The following is a 22,961-nucleotide window of genomic DNA, read 5'->3' as shown; positions in this document are numbered from 1 at the left end:
ATTTTGATATTTATTATAATTGTCGGTTACAAACAACATTTGTTCTACGATTTTTCTTAAAATCATTCCTTTAGATTTACGGGGTGTTTTATTGGTTGGTCCTTTGAGGAACCACTAGGTGCTCATTTTAAGTACATATTTTTACAAAAATCCATATTTTATTGAAATTTCCTTAAAATTATATATTATTAAACTGATAAAAGATACATACATTAGTTTGTATGGAAATCCAGAAAATAATTTTGCTGTGACGATAAATAAAGAGATATACCAATTTGCAATCAATTTGTGTGACCAATGGGATCACTTAAGTTTTATTTCATAGAATTTCAATTTGTAAACTTTTTATCAACACTTAGGCACGATTACGATTCTTTTGGCGCCGCGATTTGAGGGTATGGACTGAAAGAAGAGGTCCTCAGAACTAAAAAATTGACAGACATATACCCTCTTTATTTTTTCAGGAAACAAAACACTATTGTCATGTGCTATTTGTCATAAATGTGAGCACACAAATCACTTGAAAGTGTGAATTGGCAAAGTAGTTTTTAAAGTATATATATTTTCTTAAAAATCTGTAAATTTTTGATATATTTCAATGTTTACAGTGTAATTAAAAATTTATTAATTGAAAAAATGTGTGAAAAGTGGGTTAAATATTGTAAAATAACGAGCATTACTTTTACAACATGAACTTTGAATATAAATATCTCGAAAGCTAAAGTGTGAGAAGGGTATATGTGTGTACATCTTTCAATCCTGAGGACCTCCTCTATCCATCCGTACCATCAATCGTAATATTGCCAACACTTACATCAAATTAAATTATAATAACGATGAAGATTCCAAATTTTCAACACTATATTAAATATTATATACTTTCACAATATACAAAAGTTTAGTAGGCACTATTTTTATGCACAAGGCTTAGCATTCGCATATAATGTATGTAAATATAATAATGGGAAATTTAAACTGTTAAATTTACCAATTTGAAATAAATAAATGACTGCAAAGCTCACACACTACTGGCGACTGAACTAAAATATTACAGATATTTCTAATATTGACCGAAGAATAATTGTATTATTGTGAGAAATTCTGGATATACGAAATATATGACTTAAAGCACGCTTTTCTCAAAATAATACAAGTATTCTTCGGTCAATATTAGTGTCCCTTTATTCAGAATTATTTTGAACTTTTTACTTTGAAGTGCTTTAAACCGCGTATTTTACTTTTTTAAACCATATTTATTTTTCGACCATATTTACTTTTCGATAATTAAATTAAAAATCGAAAAATTAGTTTTCATTTTCTTTTAGGGCCGTTTTCTCAATGTCTGGTTAACAGCCATCTCTCAGTTAAGTTCTGGTTAGCTTAACCAATACTTCTTTTTTCGGTAAGCAACCTTTTTTTTTAACCAATACTTTACTGACAGAAGGCTGCTAAGTAGACATTGAAAAAAGGCCATAAAGATGTGTTTAAGTAAATTTGTTATTCAAATGGTTCATGTTTTTAGCTGTTTCAGAGTTTTTTTTTTATTTTTGCATGCCTACCAAACTGTTGATACATTTTTCAGTGGTATTCAGTTTCAGTACCACTGAAAAAAGTTACTTGTAGTACGTACATAAAAGCATACAGACATTACTGAAACTAGTACAAGAATTATTAAATCAGTCAAATGCAATGGAAAATTGAAAAGTTTTAAAACGATTTCTACAATTTTTGAATAGAAGAATACCTTACGGGCACTGTTTGTCCAAAGTTTTATCTCGGTAAATGCATTGGTGTTTGATTTGTTTACTCGAATTTAAAGAATCCGATGGAATTTAAAATAGTGTTATATGGGAAGTAGATTTTGTTTTTGTCCGATTTTGCCTATTTTCATACTGTATGATGGAAATGGGTGGCTACATACCAAATTCGGTCGTGTTGTTCCTGAGGTATAGGATTTCACCAAAGGTGGGCGGCGCCACACACATTGTTCAATTTTTATATCTGCTTCTATTAAGCTTTTCCTCACCATCTATGTAGTAAAATATAATACTTGTAACAATTAAATCAGTTAGTTATCGCGGTTTTAGCAGTTTTCAAAAAAATTCTTATATGGGGAATGAACGTGGTTTTCACAGCATAGGTAGAGGTGCCCAAAAAACTTCTTTCCAGCAAGTTTGGTTTAGTTATCATCAGCGGTTTAAAAGATATGAATATTAAACCATTTTAAGAGAGGGGCTATGTCTTCTTCTTCTTTACTGGCGTAGACACCGCTTACGCGATTATAACCGAGTTAACAACAGCGCGCCAGTCGTTTCTTCTTTTCGCTACGTGGCGCCAATGGGATATTCCAAGCAAAGCCAGGTCCTTCTTCACTTGGTCCTTCCAACGGAATGGAGGTCTTCCTCTTCCTCTGCTTCCCCCGGCGGGTACTGGGTCGAATATTTTCAGAGCTGGAGTATTTTCGTCCATCCGGACAACATGACCTAGCCAGCGTAGCCGCTGTCTTTTAATTCGCTGAACTATGTCAATGTCGTCGTATATCTCGTACAGCTCATCGTTCCATCGAATTGAATATTCGCCGTAGCCAATACGCAAAGGACCATAAATCTTTCGCAGAACTTTTCTCTTGAAAACTCTCAATGTCGACTCATCAGTTGATGTCATCGTCCAAGCCACCATATAGCAGGACGGGAATTATGAGCGACTTATAGAATAAAGGAATTTGCTTCTCAATTGCTACTGAGTCCGAAGTCCTGTTGGCAAGAGTTAACTCTCAACGTCGACTCATCAGTTGATGTCATCGTCCAAGCCTCTGCACCATATACATAGCAGGACGGGAATTATGAGTGACTTATAGAGTTTGGTTTTTGTTCGTGAAGAGAGGACTTTGCTTCACAATTGCCTACTCAGTCCGAAGTAGCAACTGTTGGCAAGAGTTATCCTGCGTTGGATTTCCAAGCTGACATTGTTGGTGGTGTTTACGCTGGTTCCAAGATAGACCAAATTATCTACGACTTCAAAGTTATGGCAGCTCCTTTTCGTGCTGTCGAAAGCAGCTTTGAAATCGACGAAGAGGTGGTGTGTGTCGATTCTCCTTTCACGGGTCTTTTCCAAGATATGGCGCATGGTGAATATCTGGTCGGTTGTTGATTTGCCAGGTCTAAAGCCACATTGATAAGGTCCAATCAGTTTGTTGACGGTGGGCTTTACACAATACGCTCGATAGAACCTTATATGTGATGTTGAAGAGTCTTATACCACGGTAGTTGGCGCAGATTATGGGGTCTCCTTTTTTATGGATTGGGCAGAGCACACTTAAATTCCAATCGTTGGGCATGCTTTCGTCCGACCATATTTTACAAAGAAGCTGATGCATGCTCCTTATCAGTTCTTCGCCGCCGTGTTTGAATAGCTCGGCCGGCAATCCATCGGCCCCCGCTGCTTTGTTGTTCTTCAGACGGATAATTGCTATTTGAACTTCTTCATGGTCGGGCAATGGAACGTCTGCTCCATCCTCATCGATTGGGGAATCGGGTTCGCCTTCTCCTGGCGTTGTACGTTCAGTGCCATTCAGCAGGCTGGATAAGTGTTCCCTCCATAATTTAAGTATGCTCTGGGCATCGGTGACTAGATCACCTTTGGGGTTCTACAAGAGTATGCTCCGGTCCTTGTGTAAGCCGCCGCATTTTTTCGTAGAATTTTCGAGCATTACCCCTGTCGGCCAGCTTATCAAACTCTTCGTACTCACGCATTTCGGCCTCTTTCTATTTCTGTCTGCAAATGCGTCTCACTTCCCTCTTCAACTCTCGGTATCTATCCCATCCCGCACGTATTGTGGTCGGTCGTAACGTTGCGAGGTAGGCAGCCTGTTTTCTCTCCGCTGCGACACGGAACTCCTCGTCGTATCAGCTGTTCTTTTACATTTTCCGAAAATCAATGGTTTCGGTAGCAGATGTACGTAAGGAGTTTTAGAAACCGTCCCACAGTTCCCTTATACCGAGTTTTTGACGAGTGCTCTCAGAGAGCAGGAGAGCAAGCCGAGTAGAAAATCGTTCTGGTGTCTGTTGTGGTTGCAGCTTCTCGACGTCGAATGTTCCTTGTGTTTGTTGACGAGCGCTTTTTGCTGCACAGAGGCGGGTGCGAATCTTGCCTGCAACAAGGTAGTGGTCTGAGTCGATGTTAGGACCTCGGAGCGTACGAACGTCTAGAACACTGGAGACGTGACTTCCGTCTATCACAACATGATCGATCTGGTTGGTGGCTTTTCGATCCGGTAGCTCGATGTATTTTCTTGTGCTGGAATCTAGTACCACAGATAACCATATTTCGGCCCTCGGCGAAGTCGATCTGCCACAACCCATTTGGGGATGTTTCGTCGTGGAGGCTGAATTTACCGACCGCAGTGCCAAAGATACCTTCTTTGCCCACCCTGGCGTTAAAGTCGCCAAGCACGATTTTGACATCGTGGCGGGGGCAGCTCTCATAGGCGCGCTCCAAGCGCTCATTAAAGGCATCTTTGGTCACATCGTCCTTCTCTTCCGTCGGTGCGTGGGCGCCAATCAGCGACGTGTTGAAGAACCTCGCTTTGATTGCGGCTAGACGTTTATTCACCGGAGTGAATGATAGTACTCGGCGACGAAGTCTCTCTCTCACCACGAATCCCACACCAAACTTGCGCTCCTTTATATGGCCACTGTAGTAAATGCCACAAGGACCTTCTCGTCTCTGTACTTGTCCCGTCCATCGCATTTATTGGACGGCGGTGGTGTCAGCCTTTATTTTCACGAGGACATCAACCAGATGGGCAGCGGCACCTTCCCAATTAAGGGACCGGACATTCCAGGTGCATGCCTTCAATTCGTAGTCCTTATTTTGTTTGCCATGGTCGTCATCAAAAGGGGGATTTCTCTTCCGAGGCTGTTGATAATTTTTCATTGGTAGTGTGTTTTACGTGGCGGGTCCCAAACCCAGCGCACAACCCTATGTAGTAAATGTTTCGCCTTCTCACTTTAGCTCGCCTTCAAACGGATGTTCTTAGGCTACCCAGAGGATACTTGGTCAAAGATCGGAAGTCGTGAGCTGCTTGAGCCATGTGTAAAAGAATCGTTTCTGGCCACTCCCAAGTGAATGGCGATCAGAGAACTTTTCTCACTTGCGTGAACTTCTACACATGACTCCATCCTCCCAGGGGAGGGGCTAAGTCTACTTTTAAAATATTTCACCCAACTGGTCTCTGTTGTTTCCGTGATCCCCTGCACCAAATTATAGTACGGTAATTTAGTGCTTAGTTATGTCAATTTATAAATTTTCCTTTAATGGCGTTTTGTGGGCATGAAAGTGATCCGTTTACGCCCATTTGCATTACCATTGCCAAAACTCTTTTCAGCCAGCAAGTCTTTTAGTACCAGATTCGGAAAGTACGGTGTATTCGGTACCAAATCGACACAGTTTTGCTGGATCGTAAGCTTTCGAGCTACCCACTTTGCACAGAGCTTTTTTCTTTTGAATTTAAACTGCGCGCGTCGAAGGATTTGGAGAATTTTTTTTTTAGGTTGGTAGTACTGTCAGTCACATTTATGTTAAATTTCATGTCAAAATATTCATTACTGTTTGAGATACGTGTCGTTTTGTGAGCTGCTAAAAGTGAGTTTTTCGTTTTTTGCGATGTCGAAATTTGTTGAGCAAAGAATTTGCTTTAAATTTTGTTTACGGAATCAATTTTCTACTGCGGATACGTTGAGGATGGTGCAGAAAGCCTTTGGTAATGAGGCTATGTCTAAAAAAAAATGTTTACAAGTGGTATAGTGAGTTCCAAGCCGGCCGTGAACGTGTCGAAGACGAAGAGCGTCCAGGGCGACCATCAAGCTCCACCGGCGAAACTCACGTTCAACAAATCAAAGATTTGGTGTTGAAAAACCATCGATTAACAATTAGAGACCTTGCTGATGAAGTTGGCATATCGAAAGGCTCAGCCATTATCATTTTGAAGGATGTTTTGGGCCTCAAGCGCGTCAACCAGGTGACCAGGGTGTCATGAAACGCAATATAACTGGCGATGAGACTTGGATCTATGCTTACGACTCCGAAACAACCGATCAATCGAGCGAATATCGTGCCAAAAGAGAGCCGAGACCAAAAAAATCGCGCCAAAGTCGCTCAAAAATCAAAGTCATGTTGACTGTTTTCTTCGATTATCGTGGTGTTGTGCATTATGAATTCCTTCCAACTGGTCAAACAGTCAACAAGGAATATTATTTTAACGTTATGCGTCGTTTGCGTAACGCTATCCGCCTAAAACGGCCGGAATTGTGGAAAGAGAATTATTGGTTTTTACACCACGATAATGCACCATCCCATACTGCCCTCGTAATTCGTCATCATTTCGCCAAAAACTCAACCCATATCGTTCCGCAACCACCGCATTCACCTGATCTGGCGCCGTGCGACTTCTGACTGTACACCAAGCTCAAACGACCGCTCCGGGGACACCGTTTTTATACGATAGAGGAGATCGTATAAGCCGCAGCGAAGACGGAACTGAAGGCCATCCCGGAAAGTGACTACAACCAGTGTTTCGAAGATTGGACAATCCGTTGGCATAAGTGCATTGCATCGGGAGGGGATTACTTTGAAGGGGATGGAATTGATTTGGAAGACTAAATAAAGAATTTTCAAAATAAATACAATGTCACCTTATTTTTTGGGCACAGTAGTAAATATGATAACACATTCCTTTGACATCTTTAGAATGTAAGCTAATCGTTTAACTTCATTTTATGATCACTTCATTACATTTGCCTTTGCCTGATTTAGTGCCCGGACTGCACCAACCATACCAACATGTTAGTCTGCCAGGTATATGACAATGAAGCTTTTCCATAAATTCAAAAAACAAATCGCGGTGTTTTTTTTACTTTATTTAGCTACAGTATTTTGGCATTTTATATTTCTGAAATATGTTTTTAAACTAATTAAATATCAACAACATAAAAACATTTTATAGAAAATTTTATTGTGAATATGTAATACTGAAAGTAAAGGTTTACACACTGTGCATATTGGTTTTGAATATGTTTTCATAATTTTACTATAAGTTATTAAAGCTGTCAGTTTTCAATATCCTAGTTTTTATATTTACATCATAATACTTCACAAAATAAAGTAACTCGTATTTACATTACTAATTCTTACATATTAAATAGTTACAATAAATTTCTAGTATTCAAATTCATCCGCCGATTGTAATTAATATTTAAGTTTATCTTTTGTAATTTGGTATTCCTGGTGGATTCTAATATACATTATCCTAAAGTATTTTATTTCCGTGTAACTATTTTCTTCTACAATGTAATGTATTACTGGAATACTAAACGCTATTCCAGTATAACTTCAGTAAATAATTAAAATCTTACAAATTCCTACTGATTTCTAATTAAAATATATTTTTATAAATACAATAAATTTGGCTCACTTGACGATAACTTTATTATGCAAACATGTAATTAGTATTTATGCATAAACTTATGTAAGTACTTTAAACTAAGGTCATGTAATTATTTTTAATTGGCATCTCAATGGTTATTGGTTCTGATGCAGAGCCAGTTTTGCCAATTTCATTTGGCACTAACAGCTTTATAATATCTAGTAATCATATACTTTTTTATATTTTTTGATATTTTTTATTTTCGTTTGCGTAATATATATATATTATTTGTATATATACGTATGTATGTATAATTCCAAAATAGAGGTAATCAAAAAGCGTAGTAAATTATTCGGCATCCTTACTAAAAATTTCGCTAATTCTAATATATTATTTAATAATATAATTATTTATTTTGTACTACATAATTAAAATCTAAAAGTAACTACATTGCTTTTTGTTAATAATCAAAAATTTACATACAAATGTATGAATGCTTGTATACAAATATTTCATTGAGCTTCAATTAAAGTACATAACCTAACTTGCCAGAAAGCTACTAGTTAAGCGATGACATTATATACGTAGAACTTCAAATGAAATATTCTATTGCCTTTTAGATTTATGTGAAGAAGTACATAAAATAGATACAATTTTACTTTTGTATAGATTACACAACTTAGATTTTACTTTTTTGTTTGAGAATTTGCTTTGGGTCCTTAATTTTGATTTTATTGGCTTATGCTGGGTATTTTAAAATGAAAGGAAAAAATTTAAGTAAGATAGAAGAAATATTTTCGACTGACTATTTGTGTTTGAGGTCTATACCCAAAGTAAAGTAAAGTAAAATATACGGCTTACAACTCGTTTCTCCTTTAACAACAGGATATTCGTAAAATACTTCCATAGCTTTTACATTAAGGGAAATAATCTTTTAAAAATCCCTTTTTTGTAGGCAAGATTTTGTAGCAAATAAACTATGTTGGTGACCGTTGATAAATATGTATGTTAATAGATTTTTGTACCAAACCTTGAAGAAATATTCTTACGACAAATTCGTATAAGCTGAATAATGCTGGACCTCAGAATAAAAAAACGTTATAATTTTTCATCTAGGTAACTTTAATTTTTCTAATTCTATAGCAAGGTTCTATGCTCTAAATTTCATAGAATTGCAGGTCTTCGGTTATTTTCTGTAAATATTTAGAGACAGGTTAACTGTGAGAGTTTTTATATTTCCTTCATTTGCACTTTTTAGCGCTTTAATATTGGAGAAGAGCATAAGAATAAGACTAGTTGACTACAGTATTATAATAATTAAAATTTCTCTGTTATTTTAGACTGTATTTGTGCAACGATTAGAATTGTATGAACCTTCTCCAACGAACATTCTAATAATCCGACATATTGTCCGATTTATATAAATAATATTCCTATTCCACATCATAACAGTGCTAAGTACCTAGGTATCACCTGCTAAGCTACGCTGGAAAGAGCATGTCAAAAAAAGCTGCGAGCTTAATATGAAATTTGCTAAACTTTACCACCTAGTTGGCAGGAAATCCACTCTATCAATTCAAAACAGTTAGTATATTATCAAGTTCTAAAGCCAGTTTGGGCCTACGGAGCCCAACTATGGGGTTGCTCAAGCCAAAGCTGTATTGCGAGCATTCAGCGCTTTCAAAGTAAGGTACTAAGGACTTTAGTTAATGCCCTTTAGTACGCTAAATCTGCTAACCTGCACCGTGATCTAGGCGTGAATTCAGTGGCAAATGAAATCTCCAAAATTGCAAAGTCTCACAAACCGAAACTTCGACAGCACGTTAATGAGGAAGCCTACAGACTCATCGAAACTGCTGGGCGAGAAATCCGGTTGAAACATAAGAAGCCTTCTGAGCTAGTAAGATAACAGTAGCAGCAAATGTATTTCTTAACATTTAGATTTTAAGTATTTCTTCTAATTAATTAGACAAGAACTGTTGTTCGTATTTTATTTTTATATACTAGGTACAATTATAAAATAATATAAAAAAACATCCTAATTTTTTTAAATTAGTTTTTCAAATTCTGGCAAAACTAAATATATAGAAAATAGTTAGAATATATATACATATATATAGAAAAAAAAACAGTAATTATGAGTGTGGTCGAAGGTGCAATTACGTGTGTAACATATTTATGAAGTTCACAAGTCGTTCTATATCTTTGGATTACTATCCAAAAGGACTGTTGAAAAATTTAACCTTTGAATGTGATGTACCACCAATTAGTTAGTCCAAAATTATTCAAATATTATTTCAATATACTTTGCTACAAAGCTCTCTTTTACAAAAAATTGCAATGAGAAAAGAACGCCGTAAATAGCACGACTTGTGACCTTCTGATTAATTATATTGTATTGTACTTATGTTAACTTTTAGTTTCATGGTTCTCGTTCTAAACTGTTAATTTATTAAATAATTGTATTATATCTGTCTGTATGTAAATTAATTGTATAAAAAAATGGTAATGTCGGATAAGGCATTATGTACTATTTCACTTTTTACTCAAATCATTCACAAATATACATTTAACTTTTGCCACTTGGATTTTCGGACCTCGGTTCTGAATTTTCTCTTTAAGTTAGCTGATTATTAATTTCACTATAATAAATCTTTATTGTAGTAAGTAGACGTATCGAAATCCAGCAACTGCTCAAGAATTTGTTTACATTATTTTGCGAATTTTAAAGTTTGAATACGTTGTATATCTAAAAGAAATGCGTACTTTACTTTTTACTTATTTACGAACTAACTTTCTAACTGAATAATTTACCAAATTGGTGGCTGCTCTTTAAACACTATCTGAAATTTTTACTTTCGCCCTTTTTTATAGTGTAATATTTTTATTATTTAAATTTATGAAAGCATTATTATCGTTAAAATAATTTTATAATTGTAACAATTATACTTAAATGTTGCATTAATATAAACTGATAGTTAAAAAATTTCGGATTCCTTAAAATATCAACATTATCAACATGAAAAATTGACAAAATTCATGGAAATTTAGTAATTTCACAACAAATTTAAAAATGCATACAATTCTGCGGAAAACAACTACAATTTTAAATTGCAACAAATGTCATTGTTTTTCGTTTCCTTACGTTCTTTTTACGATGTCTGCTTAAAATTTGAGCAATGTTGCCAAATATTTTCACCAACTCTTCCCAAAACTTAGGGTTGTTATTTGCATAATATATACAAGGTCTGTCGCAAAAGAAACAGGACTGTTAAAAAAAAACAACAAAAAATTAATATTTTTCAAAAGTTATATTTTTTTATTCAAATTAGTTTCCTTGTGCTTCGATACAGCGTTTAGCCCGGTCAATTAGCATTTCAAATGAGTGTTTAAGGTCTTTTTTCGGAATGCTCTTGAGAATATCGGTCGTCGCCTTTTGGATAGCTGAAATGTCGTGAAACCAGTGTCCTTTCATGGACAAATGAAGTTTTCCAAATAAGTAAAAATCACAGGGTGCCAGATCAGGTGAGTAGGCTGAGTGAGTAATGGTTAATATGGAGTTTTTTGTCAAAAAATCAGTGACAAGCGTCGACCGATGACACGGCGCATTATTGTGCAACAGGCGCCAGGGCCCTGCCTCACGGTATTGTGGTCGAGCACGACGAATGCGTGACAAAAGACGCTTAATAACACCAAGGTAAAACACAGCATTAATCGTTTGGCTAGGTGGGACGAACTCTCGGTGTACAATACCCTCGGAATCGTAAAAACAAATCAGCATTGTCTTTATTTTTGACTTGTGAAGACGACCGATTTCTGATCGTCTCAGAGGTCCTCACGACCTTTTTGGAATCGCTTAAACCAGTCATGCACATTACTACGGGATAGGCACTGATCATCATAAACTTTTTTCATCATTTGAAATGTTTTAGTAAACGTTTTCCCAAGTTTAAAACAAAATTTAATATTTGCTCTTTGTTCAAAATACATTTTACGACCGATGACCAAAAACTGCTGTCACTTTTTGATCGATAACATCGATTGTAGTTATCCAATTGTCTCAAAATTTTTACGAAATGTCAACAAGAGATCAAACTTTTTATTTCATATACCCATCATACCAATAGGTGGCGCCACCAGAAACAGTTATATTTAAAAAGTTCTGTTTCTTTTGCGACAGACCTTGTATATTTCTTATAATCTACCAGCATTTCGTAATAAGAGTGTTAATATTATTAAAATTTAATTTCAAAATATTCTGAAGGTGTTAAAAGCATACTTGGTACCATACTTAAATACGGACAAAAGTTTCCAACATAAATTAAAATAGGTAGAAGTACGATATTTTGAAACTTTGAGCTTTGGGTAAAGTCCCATATTGGCCTTATTTAGGGTACTTTTATAGTATTGAAAAACATCTTGGAATAAAATTGATTAAATAATCAAACAATTTAAACATCATTTAATAATGTTTTATATATGTATACTAGAATTATGTGTCATTAAGAGATATAACGTCTTGTGATTGTGACGACAGATTTAGAATTTGCTTTGGTACTCGTATTATAAAAATAATTGAAGACTAAAGCATACGCTATGTCTCAAAAAATGCTTGCCTGCATTTATTTAATTTTTTATGTATTGGCTGAAAAATATCAATGCATTATTTCTCAGTGAGGTTTACGCTTTTATGACACATGTATCTTTGTATGGATACTTTTCTTTTAATATGAGAAATATAAAATTTGTTAAATTACAGGCATTTAAGGGTTTTCAAGTTTAAAAAGAGATTATTTTTTAAAGAAATTTATGTTCCTGAGATAATCTTAAACTTATATGTGGGGATTACAATATTATTATCTAGGGTTAAAACTGTTCAGATATTCACTTGCTCTGAGTCAATATTTTCAGACTTTGGTGCATAATAATAGGTTTACAAGTCACTGACCCTCTTATACAAGTTGAAAGAAGTCGCAGATGATATTTTTAAACAGAAAGGGGTAACTATAATCATTTCATTGTGTGATAAAATAGATAAAATTAAAAATATGGTTGCTGTTAAAAGATTATACGGGAAGTTTGGTGTTGGTGTTCAGTAAAAAATAATAATCAAAGGGAATTGCAATACTCAGATAAAAAGTATACAAAATAGATTCACTTGTTCGCACAAATATATTGTACAATATCTATGTATGTTACATTGCCAACATTTTCGAATCTATATTTTGACAACATTTGTCGACTTTTTGCGCTTATGACATCTTTGTTTTTTTGTAATCTTCCACATTTTCATTCCAACTTTTCGTATTTTATGAACATATGTGTGTATAACGTAACCCTAGATAATATATTGGCAAATTTCAAAGTTTGTTTTTATCACGATCGATACTAATTGCTTTAAAAATCTCTTTTCCGATGCCGTATCTTAAATTGAATTGGTCTAAACTTGAAGCTCTAGGTCTGGGTAAAGAGAAGGGTTCAATTTCGGGATCTGTTTCACTAATATCTGCTTCAGTATCACTAAATTTTCGACGTCTTCTTAAAATTGAATTACTACACTTAAAATCAGTGGAGTTCGCACGTTTTCTCTCTTGTTTATCCATCTCCGCAGCAAGCATTTTTACCTCCCAATCGTTGTGATGCACATGTGCGAATACATTGTCTTTCACATTTTTTTGCTCTATGTCTTCATACTTAACATTCAATTTGCCAGAAGAAGAACTCGAGCTCGAACTATCACCAATGTCTAGAACTACACTATCTTGCATGTTTAAGTTTCCGGTGAGATCTGACACAGAAACAACATAATTTCTCTTTTGTTGCTTGCCCATTGTAATATTCTCTTCCGATTTATTTTTGTACAAACTTCGTGAAGAAATGTGTCCTGAAGAGTCTTTGCAAACATTATTAAATATCGACGAAGAACTGTGTCGTTGAACTTGTGGTGGAGATGACATAAAAACCGTATCCAATGAGTCTCCGCGCTAAAATTAAAATACTTTTACTTTTATTTTTTGGATCTTTGATAAAGTTAACAAGTGGTTCAAATACCATAAAAAGAAGTTCTGCTGATGAACTGGAGCTGGCATGGTCCTCTGACTCTAGATCTGCATCAACCCATAATTTGCTAAGCTTATCACGTGTAAGTTCAGTTTTTCTTCGTGGCGAGGATGTTTTTAATTCGATATTTTTAATTTTTGACTGAAGATTTGCAATAATTTCATCGCGCTTTCTTACTTCTCGGGCCATTACCGAAAATTGTAATTCGAATTTTAAATGCATTTCTGTAATCTGATCCTTAATTACATCATTAATTTCACTCCAAACACGATTGAAATTCTCCTCCACGTTGAGGATATCTAAAACATAAAAAAACAGTTAAAGTTTCAAAATAGCCCGTTTGCCTCATTTCAAACCCCAGCAAAGGTGAAATAAACAAAAAATAACTACAAATTTTTAGCGTTACTTTGTATAGTTTTGATGGATTTACAAAATTGTATGCTATTTATCGGTTGAAGAGAAAATGTTCGCACCAAAGAAATTAATTTTTTGAAGAACTTCGACATAATTTTAACTAGTTTTATTTTTAATGTATGGACCATCAATTTTTGCAAAATTTTTCATGGCAATCAAGTTGAAGAAGTTAAAAGGCGTTGTGTGCATAATCTAACAGTAAAACAAACCATTTGCATGACTTTGTCAAAATGTTTAAAACGACATTAGACCATTTGTCAACGGGCAGCCATAATATTGTCATTAGAACTGACAATATGTACACCTTCTGATGAGCATGGAGAAATTGACGAAGTAATTATTGTAGTGCCGTTGTGCTATTGACGCGAGAGCAACGTAAATAATGTGGCAATAATGACAATTTTGTCGAGTACTCATGTTGCGATGTTGTATGTTCGACAATATGACCACAACTATTCATTACATTCACCTGAAACCCGCAATGGTTAAACCAAGAATAAATTACTAGACAAAGCACCACTTCATAGACATGACATCATTGCTAGAATTTTGAAACAAAAATTTAAATCTTTAATAAATAGACACATGCTATTTAAGTTAATTGACAAAATAAGGTCAAATGAAATTAATTCCAGATTTTCAGCTAAGACTCCCGACAAAAGGGTTGACCCATGGAATGGCGTAGTCAACTATCCGTAGAGTTTTTAAATTTACTGGAATTACCGGGCATATCACCTCACAATTTAAAATTCATGATGAGTAACATTAATCAATCTCGACTAAGCAAAGTAACGAGACTGGCTATGAAAATTCTACTGAATGTATGTACATAGGTCTTGATTGTGTCCGATTTTAAGATAACACTATTTTGTTAAATCCACTATGAGTAAGAACTTCTCCGGGCCAACTAGTTTTCCGATATTAATGTAATGCAAAATATCACATATATTACGAGATGGAACAATAAATAAACGGGGACGAAAGAAATTCACGTGCTACAAAAATAAAACAAAAAAAATTCAAGCATCCTAATTATACAAGACAGTACGCCGATTGAATGTAACAACTATAAATCTAACCAAAATAAATTTAAATAAATAAGAAAGAGCTAAGTTGCTGTAAATCTAAAAATTCGACGTTAATTACATATATGAATATAAAGGATGATTTATTTCAAGAGAGGAATTTTTATTATCATTCGAAAGAATATGCTTTTGCTTTTATTTTTTGCAGATTATGTCTTTCAAATGTTAGCCATCCATTGATTGATGCGATACTTATTGAAACCAAATTTCGCTGAGATCACGAGCTTAAATTTCAGACATCAAAATATAGGTTATCATTGCGCGAGAACGGTCGTCATACCAAACCGTGGTTTTTTCTGTATGAAATGGCAGCTCTTGAATCTCTTCGGGTTACTATTGAGCCAGAAATGGGTTTCATTGCTAAACAAAATTTGGCTTGAAAATTTCGGATCTTCTTGGAACTTTTCAAGAGCCCATAAAGCGATTTCGCTTGGAAAGGTCGAGAGGCTTCAGTTCTTGCACAAGCAGTATTTTGTACGCTTTAATTTAAGATCTCGACGTAAAATACGCCATCGCGTCGTTCCATACGTCAGTCCGAGTTGCTGCGAACGGCACCGATTCGACTCTACTCGGTCTCCGTGTACACTCTCAGCTACGGTTGTTATATTTTCTTCACTGCGTACTGGACGTAGTGTATTCGATCGAATATTATCCAATAATGAATGATAGGTCTCAAGATGGGTGATTGTTTTGGTGATTAGTACGATCAGTAGGCCGATTATGTTGACCATAAATTAAGCGAAGCGCGTGAAACACAGTCTTTACAACACGTGAATTTTCGTAATAAAGTTGAACGGTTTCTAAACGTTATTTAAGCATAAGTCTTTCTTTGATGTACCATCAGCCCTCCTGCCGAGGGACAGCACTACCAAAACAGTTAACTTCAAGAAGAAGTTTAAGGTCACCCTCGGCAGCAAAGACGAGGGGAATGATTCCAATCTCGAGCTGATGCTGAGGTGGTACACCGATGGCTCGAAAATGTCGGAGGGTATCGGTGCAGGGATCGCGGGCCCACGCACTAAGCTCTCCATACCCATGGGAGAGTTCCCAAGCATTTTCCAGGCAGAAGTTTTTGCCATAAGTCGGTGTATAGAAATAAACTTCCATCGCAACTATCGCAATGAGAGAATAGCCATTCTCAGCGAATCAAATCGCTATTAGTGCAGGAGTGCAGGGAAAGGCTGAACAGCCTTGCAGAACGTAACCAGGTACACCTAATCTGGGTGCCTGGTCACAGAGGCATAGCCGGTAATGAACTGGCGGATGAGCTAGCCCGCTCCGCAGCCTCCACTAAGATGGTGGAAGCAGATTGGGGTAGGTCCACATACCATAAAGGAGCTACTCCGCAAGGAGGAAGGAGTGGGCAGGGACGAGCATTGGCGGCAAACGCGCGGTATGAGACATGCCAAGTTGCTAATGGCAGGATACAATTTGAGTAGGTTCAAGGTGTTAATAAACCTCCCCAGGAACAAACTCAGGCTACTGGTCGCATGGTATACCGGCCACTGCAAGTTGAATAGGTACCTGCACAACATGGGCCTATCCTCTTGCGTTAACTGCCGGTTCTGCGACTTGGAGCCTAAAACCCCGGAGCACCTGCTGATTGACTGCACAGCAGTCTGTAGACGCAGGACTAAGGCCCTTGGATCAATGTTTCCGGGTAGGGATCGCATAGCCTCACTAGCGCCCGGAAGTCTATTGAACTTCATCAATGCGCTGGGGCTAGGTGAGTCTATGTAAGTTAGGAGAGGGCACAATAGACCAAAGGTCGCGGTGCATTCCTCATATTGAATCAATCAATCAAGGTCTTTTAATGTTCTGTCCACGGCCTCTGTATGTGTTTTATAGCTCATGGTGCATTCATCCCATATAATCATTGAGACGTCTTGCAATAGTTAACCAAGAGGCCCATTTTTGCGGACAGAACATACTGATTGCTGTTCAAGATTTATGGATAACGGAAGTTTAAAAGATGAATGAGTAGTTTTCATCCTTTAAAAAGGTTGCAGCAATTCCTGACGAAGCAACAGCTATCGCTATCTTCCCTGATTGTCTTATTTTACAAGTATTAAAAATATTGTTTATGTTATTATTCACGCTATAACTCGCTCTTTTCAGTGTGTTGCAGCTTAGCTAAATGTTAAGTAACTTTCTCTGCCTAAATTTAACATAATCTGTTTTAAATAATTAATGATTTTTTTTTTTTACTTTACGCTCGTAAGTCGGTTAAAAATTAATATTTTCAGATTTTTTATTTAAAAACCATCCTCATTGGATTATCTTCAAAGTGGTTCAGGTCATGCAATGGTTTAGTCAACTATAGAGATCAGACAAAAAACCCATGTTATTTTTATAAATAAGTTTTAGTGTATACCATAGCCATAGCAATGCGCGGACAGATCTTCCAGTTATAGAATAAAAAAGGATCACAAAAAGATAATTACCTCCTGTTCTCAACGAATCCCCAATTGTCTTGAACCGTTTTGTTGTACGTTGATTAGTGTAAGATGGACAGGGATCATATTGCATCACATTGTTATTAAGTTGAATAGTATTTCGTCGTTTTGAGACCGCTTTTATATGAGTGCCACTGGATACTCGATTTTCAGGGCATTTATCCCATCCAAAAGCGGAAATTATGGGCGCGTGAGAGATGTTTACGTGTTTATCTTCGGCTCCACTAGTCGTTCGCAAGGCTTCATACTGTTCATCTTCATTAGATCTGTGAGCGCTGTTGGGTGGACTAGAAAGAGTTGGTTTGATCGTTATACTTTTCATTAGCATACTATGTCTAGCCACATACCCTTCTAATGTCGGTTCTCTTAGTAATTTCTTGTTGGGCTTTTCCGTCACGCACGAGTCTTCATTTTCATTTTGAAAAGCACTTTTACATTCTTCTGAATTGTGACGGAGTTTCTGTAAAATACACTTCAACTTTCGGCGTTCAGAAGTTTCATTTTGTTCGGGACTAAGAGGTAAATAGGCAGGCGGTATATATTTGTCTTTCCTCTCATTGTTGTTATTTGACAGAGATGTGTTAGTCGAATTAGATGAACTTGATTCATAAGCTGTAAAAAATTGCGAGTACATTTCAGAAACATCACTGAAGCATCGATACAACGGTTCTGGCACTGCGAGTTGGCTAGTTATTTTAGAACTGTCTAAGCTAAAACTTCGCATTTGTAGTGCTTTTTCAAGTTCTTCTAACTTCTGACGTTCGTTCAGTATTTTTAGACGCTTTACAAATGGTAATCCACTATATTCGGGCGATAAATCAAAAACAGAGTGATACGATTTTCTGCTTTCGTTGGAATGATTTGTCGCTACAATTTTCGAGTGCTTCCGTACATTTTCTAAAATCTTTATTTGCTCTGTAGGCTTTGTATTTGGAGTGGTCGCAGTTACAGAATGTAAAGTATTTGTCGATGGTGTTGTGGATGTAAATACAGCTGTCCCTTGAGAAGGCGTTTGGGGTGTTTCATTTGATGAACATGTTTTTACTTCAACGTCTGAATCTCCTGGTGAAGATTTCGCTAAATTATTAGAACTTGTTGACATTATCGTCGCTAACTTAAGTTTGGACCATGGCTTAATCGACATATCACTATCTGAGCGTTCTGTTGACGTGTTTATGGACGGTTTTATGAGTTTCAATGACTTTCCTGTTACCGCCTTTGGCGATTTATTAATTGCACCTAGGTCGTGTTTAATATATTTCTGCACGTCAAGTGTTTTTGGAGTCTGCTTTTGGTCTTCAGTGGCCAATTTATCGTCTTTCGACTTATTATCCATAGTATCTGTCTTTGTCACTCCAGCGAAATTAAGCATTTGTATTTTTTGCTTTAAAGACACAGTTGAAGTTGGTTTAACCTGTGTAAATCAATGTTTAAAACACTAATATAAACTTCACTTCTTATATCGATATACAAATATGTACCAGAAAATAGCTATTCTGTTCTTTCTAGATTACAAAAACATGTTTGTGAAAATTAAAACTTACTGTAAGCTTCACGTCACTGGCTTTCGTTTCCTGTTTATTCTTTAACATTTGTAGTCTTTGCATTAGCGGAAGTGCTTCGTTTACTTCAGTCTCCGGTTCTTCTTGGATTGATTCCTGTGGCGATAGTGCATTGGCAATATGAACATGTGGGGGAGATATCTGAGGAGTGATTGCCTTTGCCGCTTTCTCTTCGCGATCCTAAAAACAAAAAACAAAAAGGAATAATGGGCATTCATAATGGATAATTTTCACTTCGATATACAGTCAACCCTGGATAAGCGAGAGTTCAAGGGAGCACAATCTCATTCTCTCTTATAGAGGTTTCTCGCTAATCCGAATGCGATAAAATAACAATGTTATTTAGTTCCACGCAATAGAATAGGCAGAATATTGACAAGAAAACAATACAAAAACAATTGTAGGAAGTTCCACGAAAGTTAAGAATGAGCCATAAAATAGCAGATGTTAAATTTTGTAATTTGTTTTGTCATTTGTTACTGTAAGTGTGTATCTTTTATATATGTATGTATTTCTATTGTAACTACAGTTCCTCCTAAATAATATACATAAATAAATAAAGCTTGATCTGTAGCATTCTCACTTACGAAGGTTCATGAGGGAAAAACGACTCTCTCTTACAGAGGATTCTGTTTCTCGCTAATAGAGGTTTTGGTAGCTTAAAATGACGGGTCCTGGCTATAACTCTCACTTATAGAGTTTTCTTACTAATCGAGTTCTCACTTACCCAGGTTTGACTGTATATAAAACCTAGTTACATAAGTACTTATATTACTCTTATTGTGATGTGCGAAAAAGAAGCACTAAAAATATAGAATTACATGTTATTATTCCTACCTGTTTTTCTTTGAGTAATCTCAGCCTTTGGAGTAACGGTAGCCCGGCACCAATTGGACTAGGTGTTTTGTCTTGGTGCGTTTTTTCTTCTTTTTTTTCCTCCTTCTCTTCAGAACGTACATGTGACATTCGCTTCAAAGTTGTTTTATTGCCTTTATTTAAAGTGTCTTGCAGCGGCTGCATCTCTAACGATTCATCACTTCTTCGGGTCCTGAAAATGTACGCATTATTCTTTAATACGTTCTACTTGTATTACGTCTTATATGTAAATATGTATATGCATGCACTTTCAATGCATACTTCAACAGGTCTACCGATAATTGTTGAAATTATATTTTTTTATTGTTGTTATAAATAGTATTTGTAACATGTAGAGGTATAGTATGTAGGTAGCCTTTTGTATTTCGGGATTTCGCGAACCTGGTGTTACAGCGATTCGGAATTTTATCGCGAAGTTCGACATTTTTAATGTTATACATACACACTCAGAACGTTTTCCACGTGGATTAACGCAGCAACAATGTATCGATGAACTTAACCTAATGTTTATTGATCGTTTGGTAAATCAGTTGTTGTTCCGGAAACTATTGATGCTGTGCGCAAACTTATATTGTAAGATCGTCATGTGATCACTATAGGCATTAGTTAGGACCAGAATAAATTCAACATTGTATGAACATTTGATTTTAGATTTTTTTTCACGGATCACTCTTCGCCACTACAATGCAAACTCTCACACATCGATTGAAACAATTGCATTTTTGAGTACTCAGAACATGAATTTAATGAGTCATTCACCGTAAAGTTTTGACTTGGTATCGAATGACTTCTTTTTATTCCCATACGAAAAAATCAACTAAGAGGTGACCGATTTGCGACATCATCTGTAGAGGCGGTTGATGCGTTCAGAACGCATTTGAGATACCTCAATCAGAGTGGCGAGAGTGCGTCAATGTTCAACCGCTTGCGAAAATGAATAGATTTTATTTGAGAAAACAATAAAGCGATTTTCAATGACTAATCTTTGTTTTTGTTTTTTAAACCCGAAATATAAAATGCAACCTACATATTAGCTTTGGATAATTCACCTTGTCTTTTTAAGCATACTTCGGATTCCTTTAACATCTTTTCTTAATTTGTACACAATTTTTTTTGAGGCACTATTTTCGCTACTATCGCTTCGATTAATATTGCTATATACATGTGGATGATCCGATTGCTCATTATTACATTGTGCTTTCGCGTACTTCTTATTTACGCATCGAACTTCCATAAGCCGCTTCCGTCCAAGAGTTTGTAAAATTTCTTGTGCTTCCGGGTAGTCCTTCATAGCGGCGAGTACATCTTCTCTCGACAATGAAAACAATTCAGAATAACCAACTGAGCGTACATCAGCCGTACGCCTGGAATAAAAAAAACATTAATTGTATTGTTTAGCTTTTCAAACATTCATTTCACAAACTTATTAAGGCCATCCAAGTTCAGAATTCCGATTTCGCCGAAAAAGTCGCCAGCCTTCATTGTCGTTAGCACTTTACCGGTTTCACTGAGCACTTCCAGTATACCATCAGCTATTATAAACATTTCTCTGGCTACCTCACCTTTACGGCAAATGGAGTCTCCTGGTGTAAATATATATGCTTTCATCTTCAATACCAAATCATGTAAAAATTCTGGTTGGCACTCTTGAAATATAGTGACTTTTTTTAAGACACTCAAGTTAACATGTAACGCTAGTTCTGTTTTCAGCTTGTCCGGCAATAAACCCAAAGCTGTGTTTATATCACCTCCTCCTTGGATACGTCCTCTAGACCAGCTGTAGTCGTACCAACGGAGCACGCGTCTTTTCATTCCACCTGGAACCTGCAATATAATATTCATATTATGTTATGGTATTACATCAAAGCCATGAAAATACCTTAAGATACTCTATATAACACTTTCACATTCATCGACATATTCGACATAAGGTGTGTTAAAATAACAAAAATCATTATACGTAGTGTATGGGAGTTGGGGTAGTTTCGACCCGATTTTATCTATTAAATATTATCACGCCACATACTAAAAAAAATTCCCTGGGTTTCAATAAAGTACTTCAAATACAATCACCAATCATATGGAGCATCTGTCGGATGTTCAAAACTTCTGTCAATCTATTTTAGGCACAAAGATGTTATGAGTAAAACATGTTCTGTAATATTCATTCATTTTCGATACACAGAATAACTATTATCAGGAAAGTATTCTGTCTGAATTTTAATTGTATACCCCTTACATTGACCGATATTTTCGGTCAAAAGTCAACTATAAATACTAAAGTCAACATATTCGGTACCTAGGGGTAGTTTGGGTTGCATTTGGACAATTTTTGGTCATAAGATGGCATACTAATAATTAAAATAATTATAATTATTGGTGTAAAATTGTATCCCGTTATATTAATTACTTCTTGATTTGTGTACTGGAAAGTGCAAGAATCAAATAGAATTTAAAATTGTGTTATATGGGACGTAGACGTGGTTGTAATCAGATTTCACCAATTCTCACACAGTGACATAGGAATATGAGGAGTATGCTACATACTGAATTTAGTCGAAATCGGTTTGGTTGCATCTCGAGATATGTGGTTTAACCAAAAAGTCCAATTTTCACTCATACCATCTCGATGATAAAATGTAATGTCTGTGGCGTATTTTGTTATTGATTTATTGCGCTTTTAGTAGTTTTGAACGGTACCTTTATATGGAGAGTGAGCGAAGTTATCTTCCGATTTTTTCCAATTTCACTTTTTCAAAATTGTTTGTCCACAGGTGCCCTTACCACTGCGATCCCTTGTGCTAAATTAAAGTTGTATATCTTAATTTAAAGCTTAGCTATGCATTTTATAAGTTTTCGGTCAGTGGCGTTTTGTAGGCTTGGAAGTTGTCCGATTACGCCTTTTGTATTAAGGAACCCGCGTACCAAGTTTCATCAAGATATCTAAATTTTTACTTAAGCTACAACTTGCACGGTCGGACAGACGTACAGTCAACCGGATTGCAACTTTTATCGTCATCGTGATCATTTATATCTGAAAACTTTTCTCGAAAAATATCTTTAAATGTAATCTCCTAATTCCCTT

At 35.9% G+C, this 22,961-nt stretch overlaps 2 protein-coding genes across 7 annotated transcripts in view; one reads left to right on the top strand and one right to left on the bottom strand.

The window, feature by feature from the left end:
• The window catches only part of LOC126759475 (myosin regulatory light chain sqh), a 135,024-nt gene that overhangs the window by 49,417 nt on the left and 62,646 nt on the right, over window positions 1-22,961 (top strand). The gene's annotated exons all lie outside the window — the stretch shown is intronic.
• LOC126759391 (uncharacterized) overlaps window positions 6,992-22,961 on the bottom strand; it is a 49,956-nt gene continuing 33,986 nt past the window's right edge. For 5 of the 6 annotated variants that reach the window (XM_050474149.1, XM_050474148.1, XM_050474153.1 and 2 more), the window contains 7 exons: window positions 21,300-21,700; window positions 20,926-21,240; window positions 19,838-20,048; window positions 18,983-19,180; window positions 17,427-18,852; window positions 13,475-13,782; window positions 6,992-13,407 (listed from right to left, as the gene is read on the bottom strand). In XM_050474149.1, the coding sequence (XP_050330106.1) occupies window positions 12,784-13,407; window positions 13,475-13,782; window positions 17,427-18,852; window positions 18,983-19,180; window positions 19,838-20,048; window positions 20,926-21,240; window positions 21,300-21,700 (3,483 nt within the window). In that variant the 3' untranslated portion in view covers window positions 6,992-12,783. The remainder of the gene's footprint in view (window positions 13,408-13,474; window positions 13,783-17,426; window positions 18,853-18,982; window positions 19,181-19,837; window positions 20,049-20,925; window positions 21,241-21,299; window positions 21,701-22,961) is intronic. The other variant, XM_050474152.1, reaches the window with a different exon arrangement.

Source organism: Bactrocera neohumeralis, chromosome 5, assembly GCF_024586455.1.
Source record: "Bactrocera neohumeralis isolate Rockhampton chromosome 5, APGP_CSIRO_Bneo_wtdbg2-racon-allhic-juicebox.fasta_v2, whole genome shotgun sequence".
NCBI classification, from domain to species: Eukaryota; Metazoa; Arthropoda; class Insecta; order Diptera; family Tephritidae; genus Bactrocera; species Bactrocera neohumeralis.
Note: the sequence above shows the minus strand (reverse complement) of the source record. Positions and strands in the feature narration are given on the sequence as shown.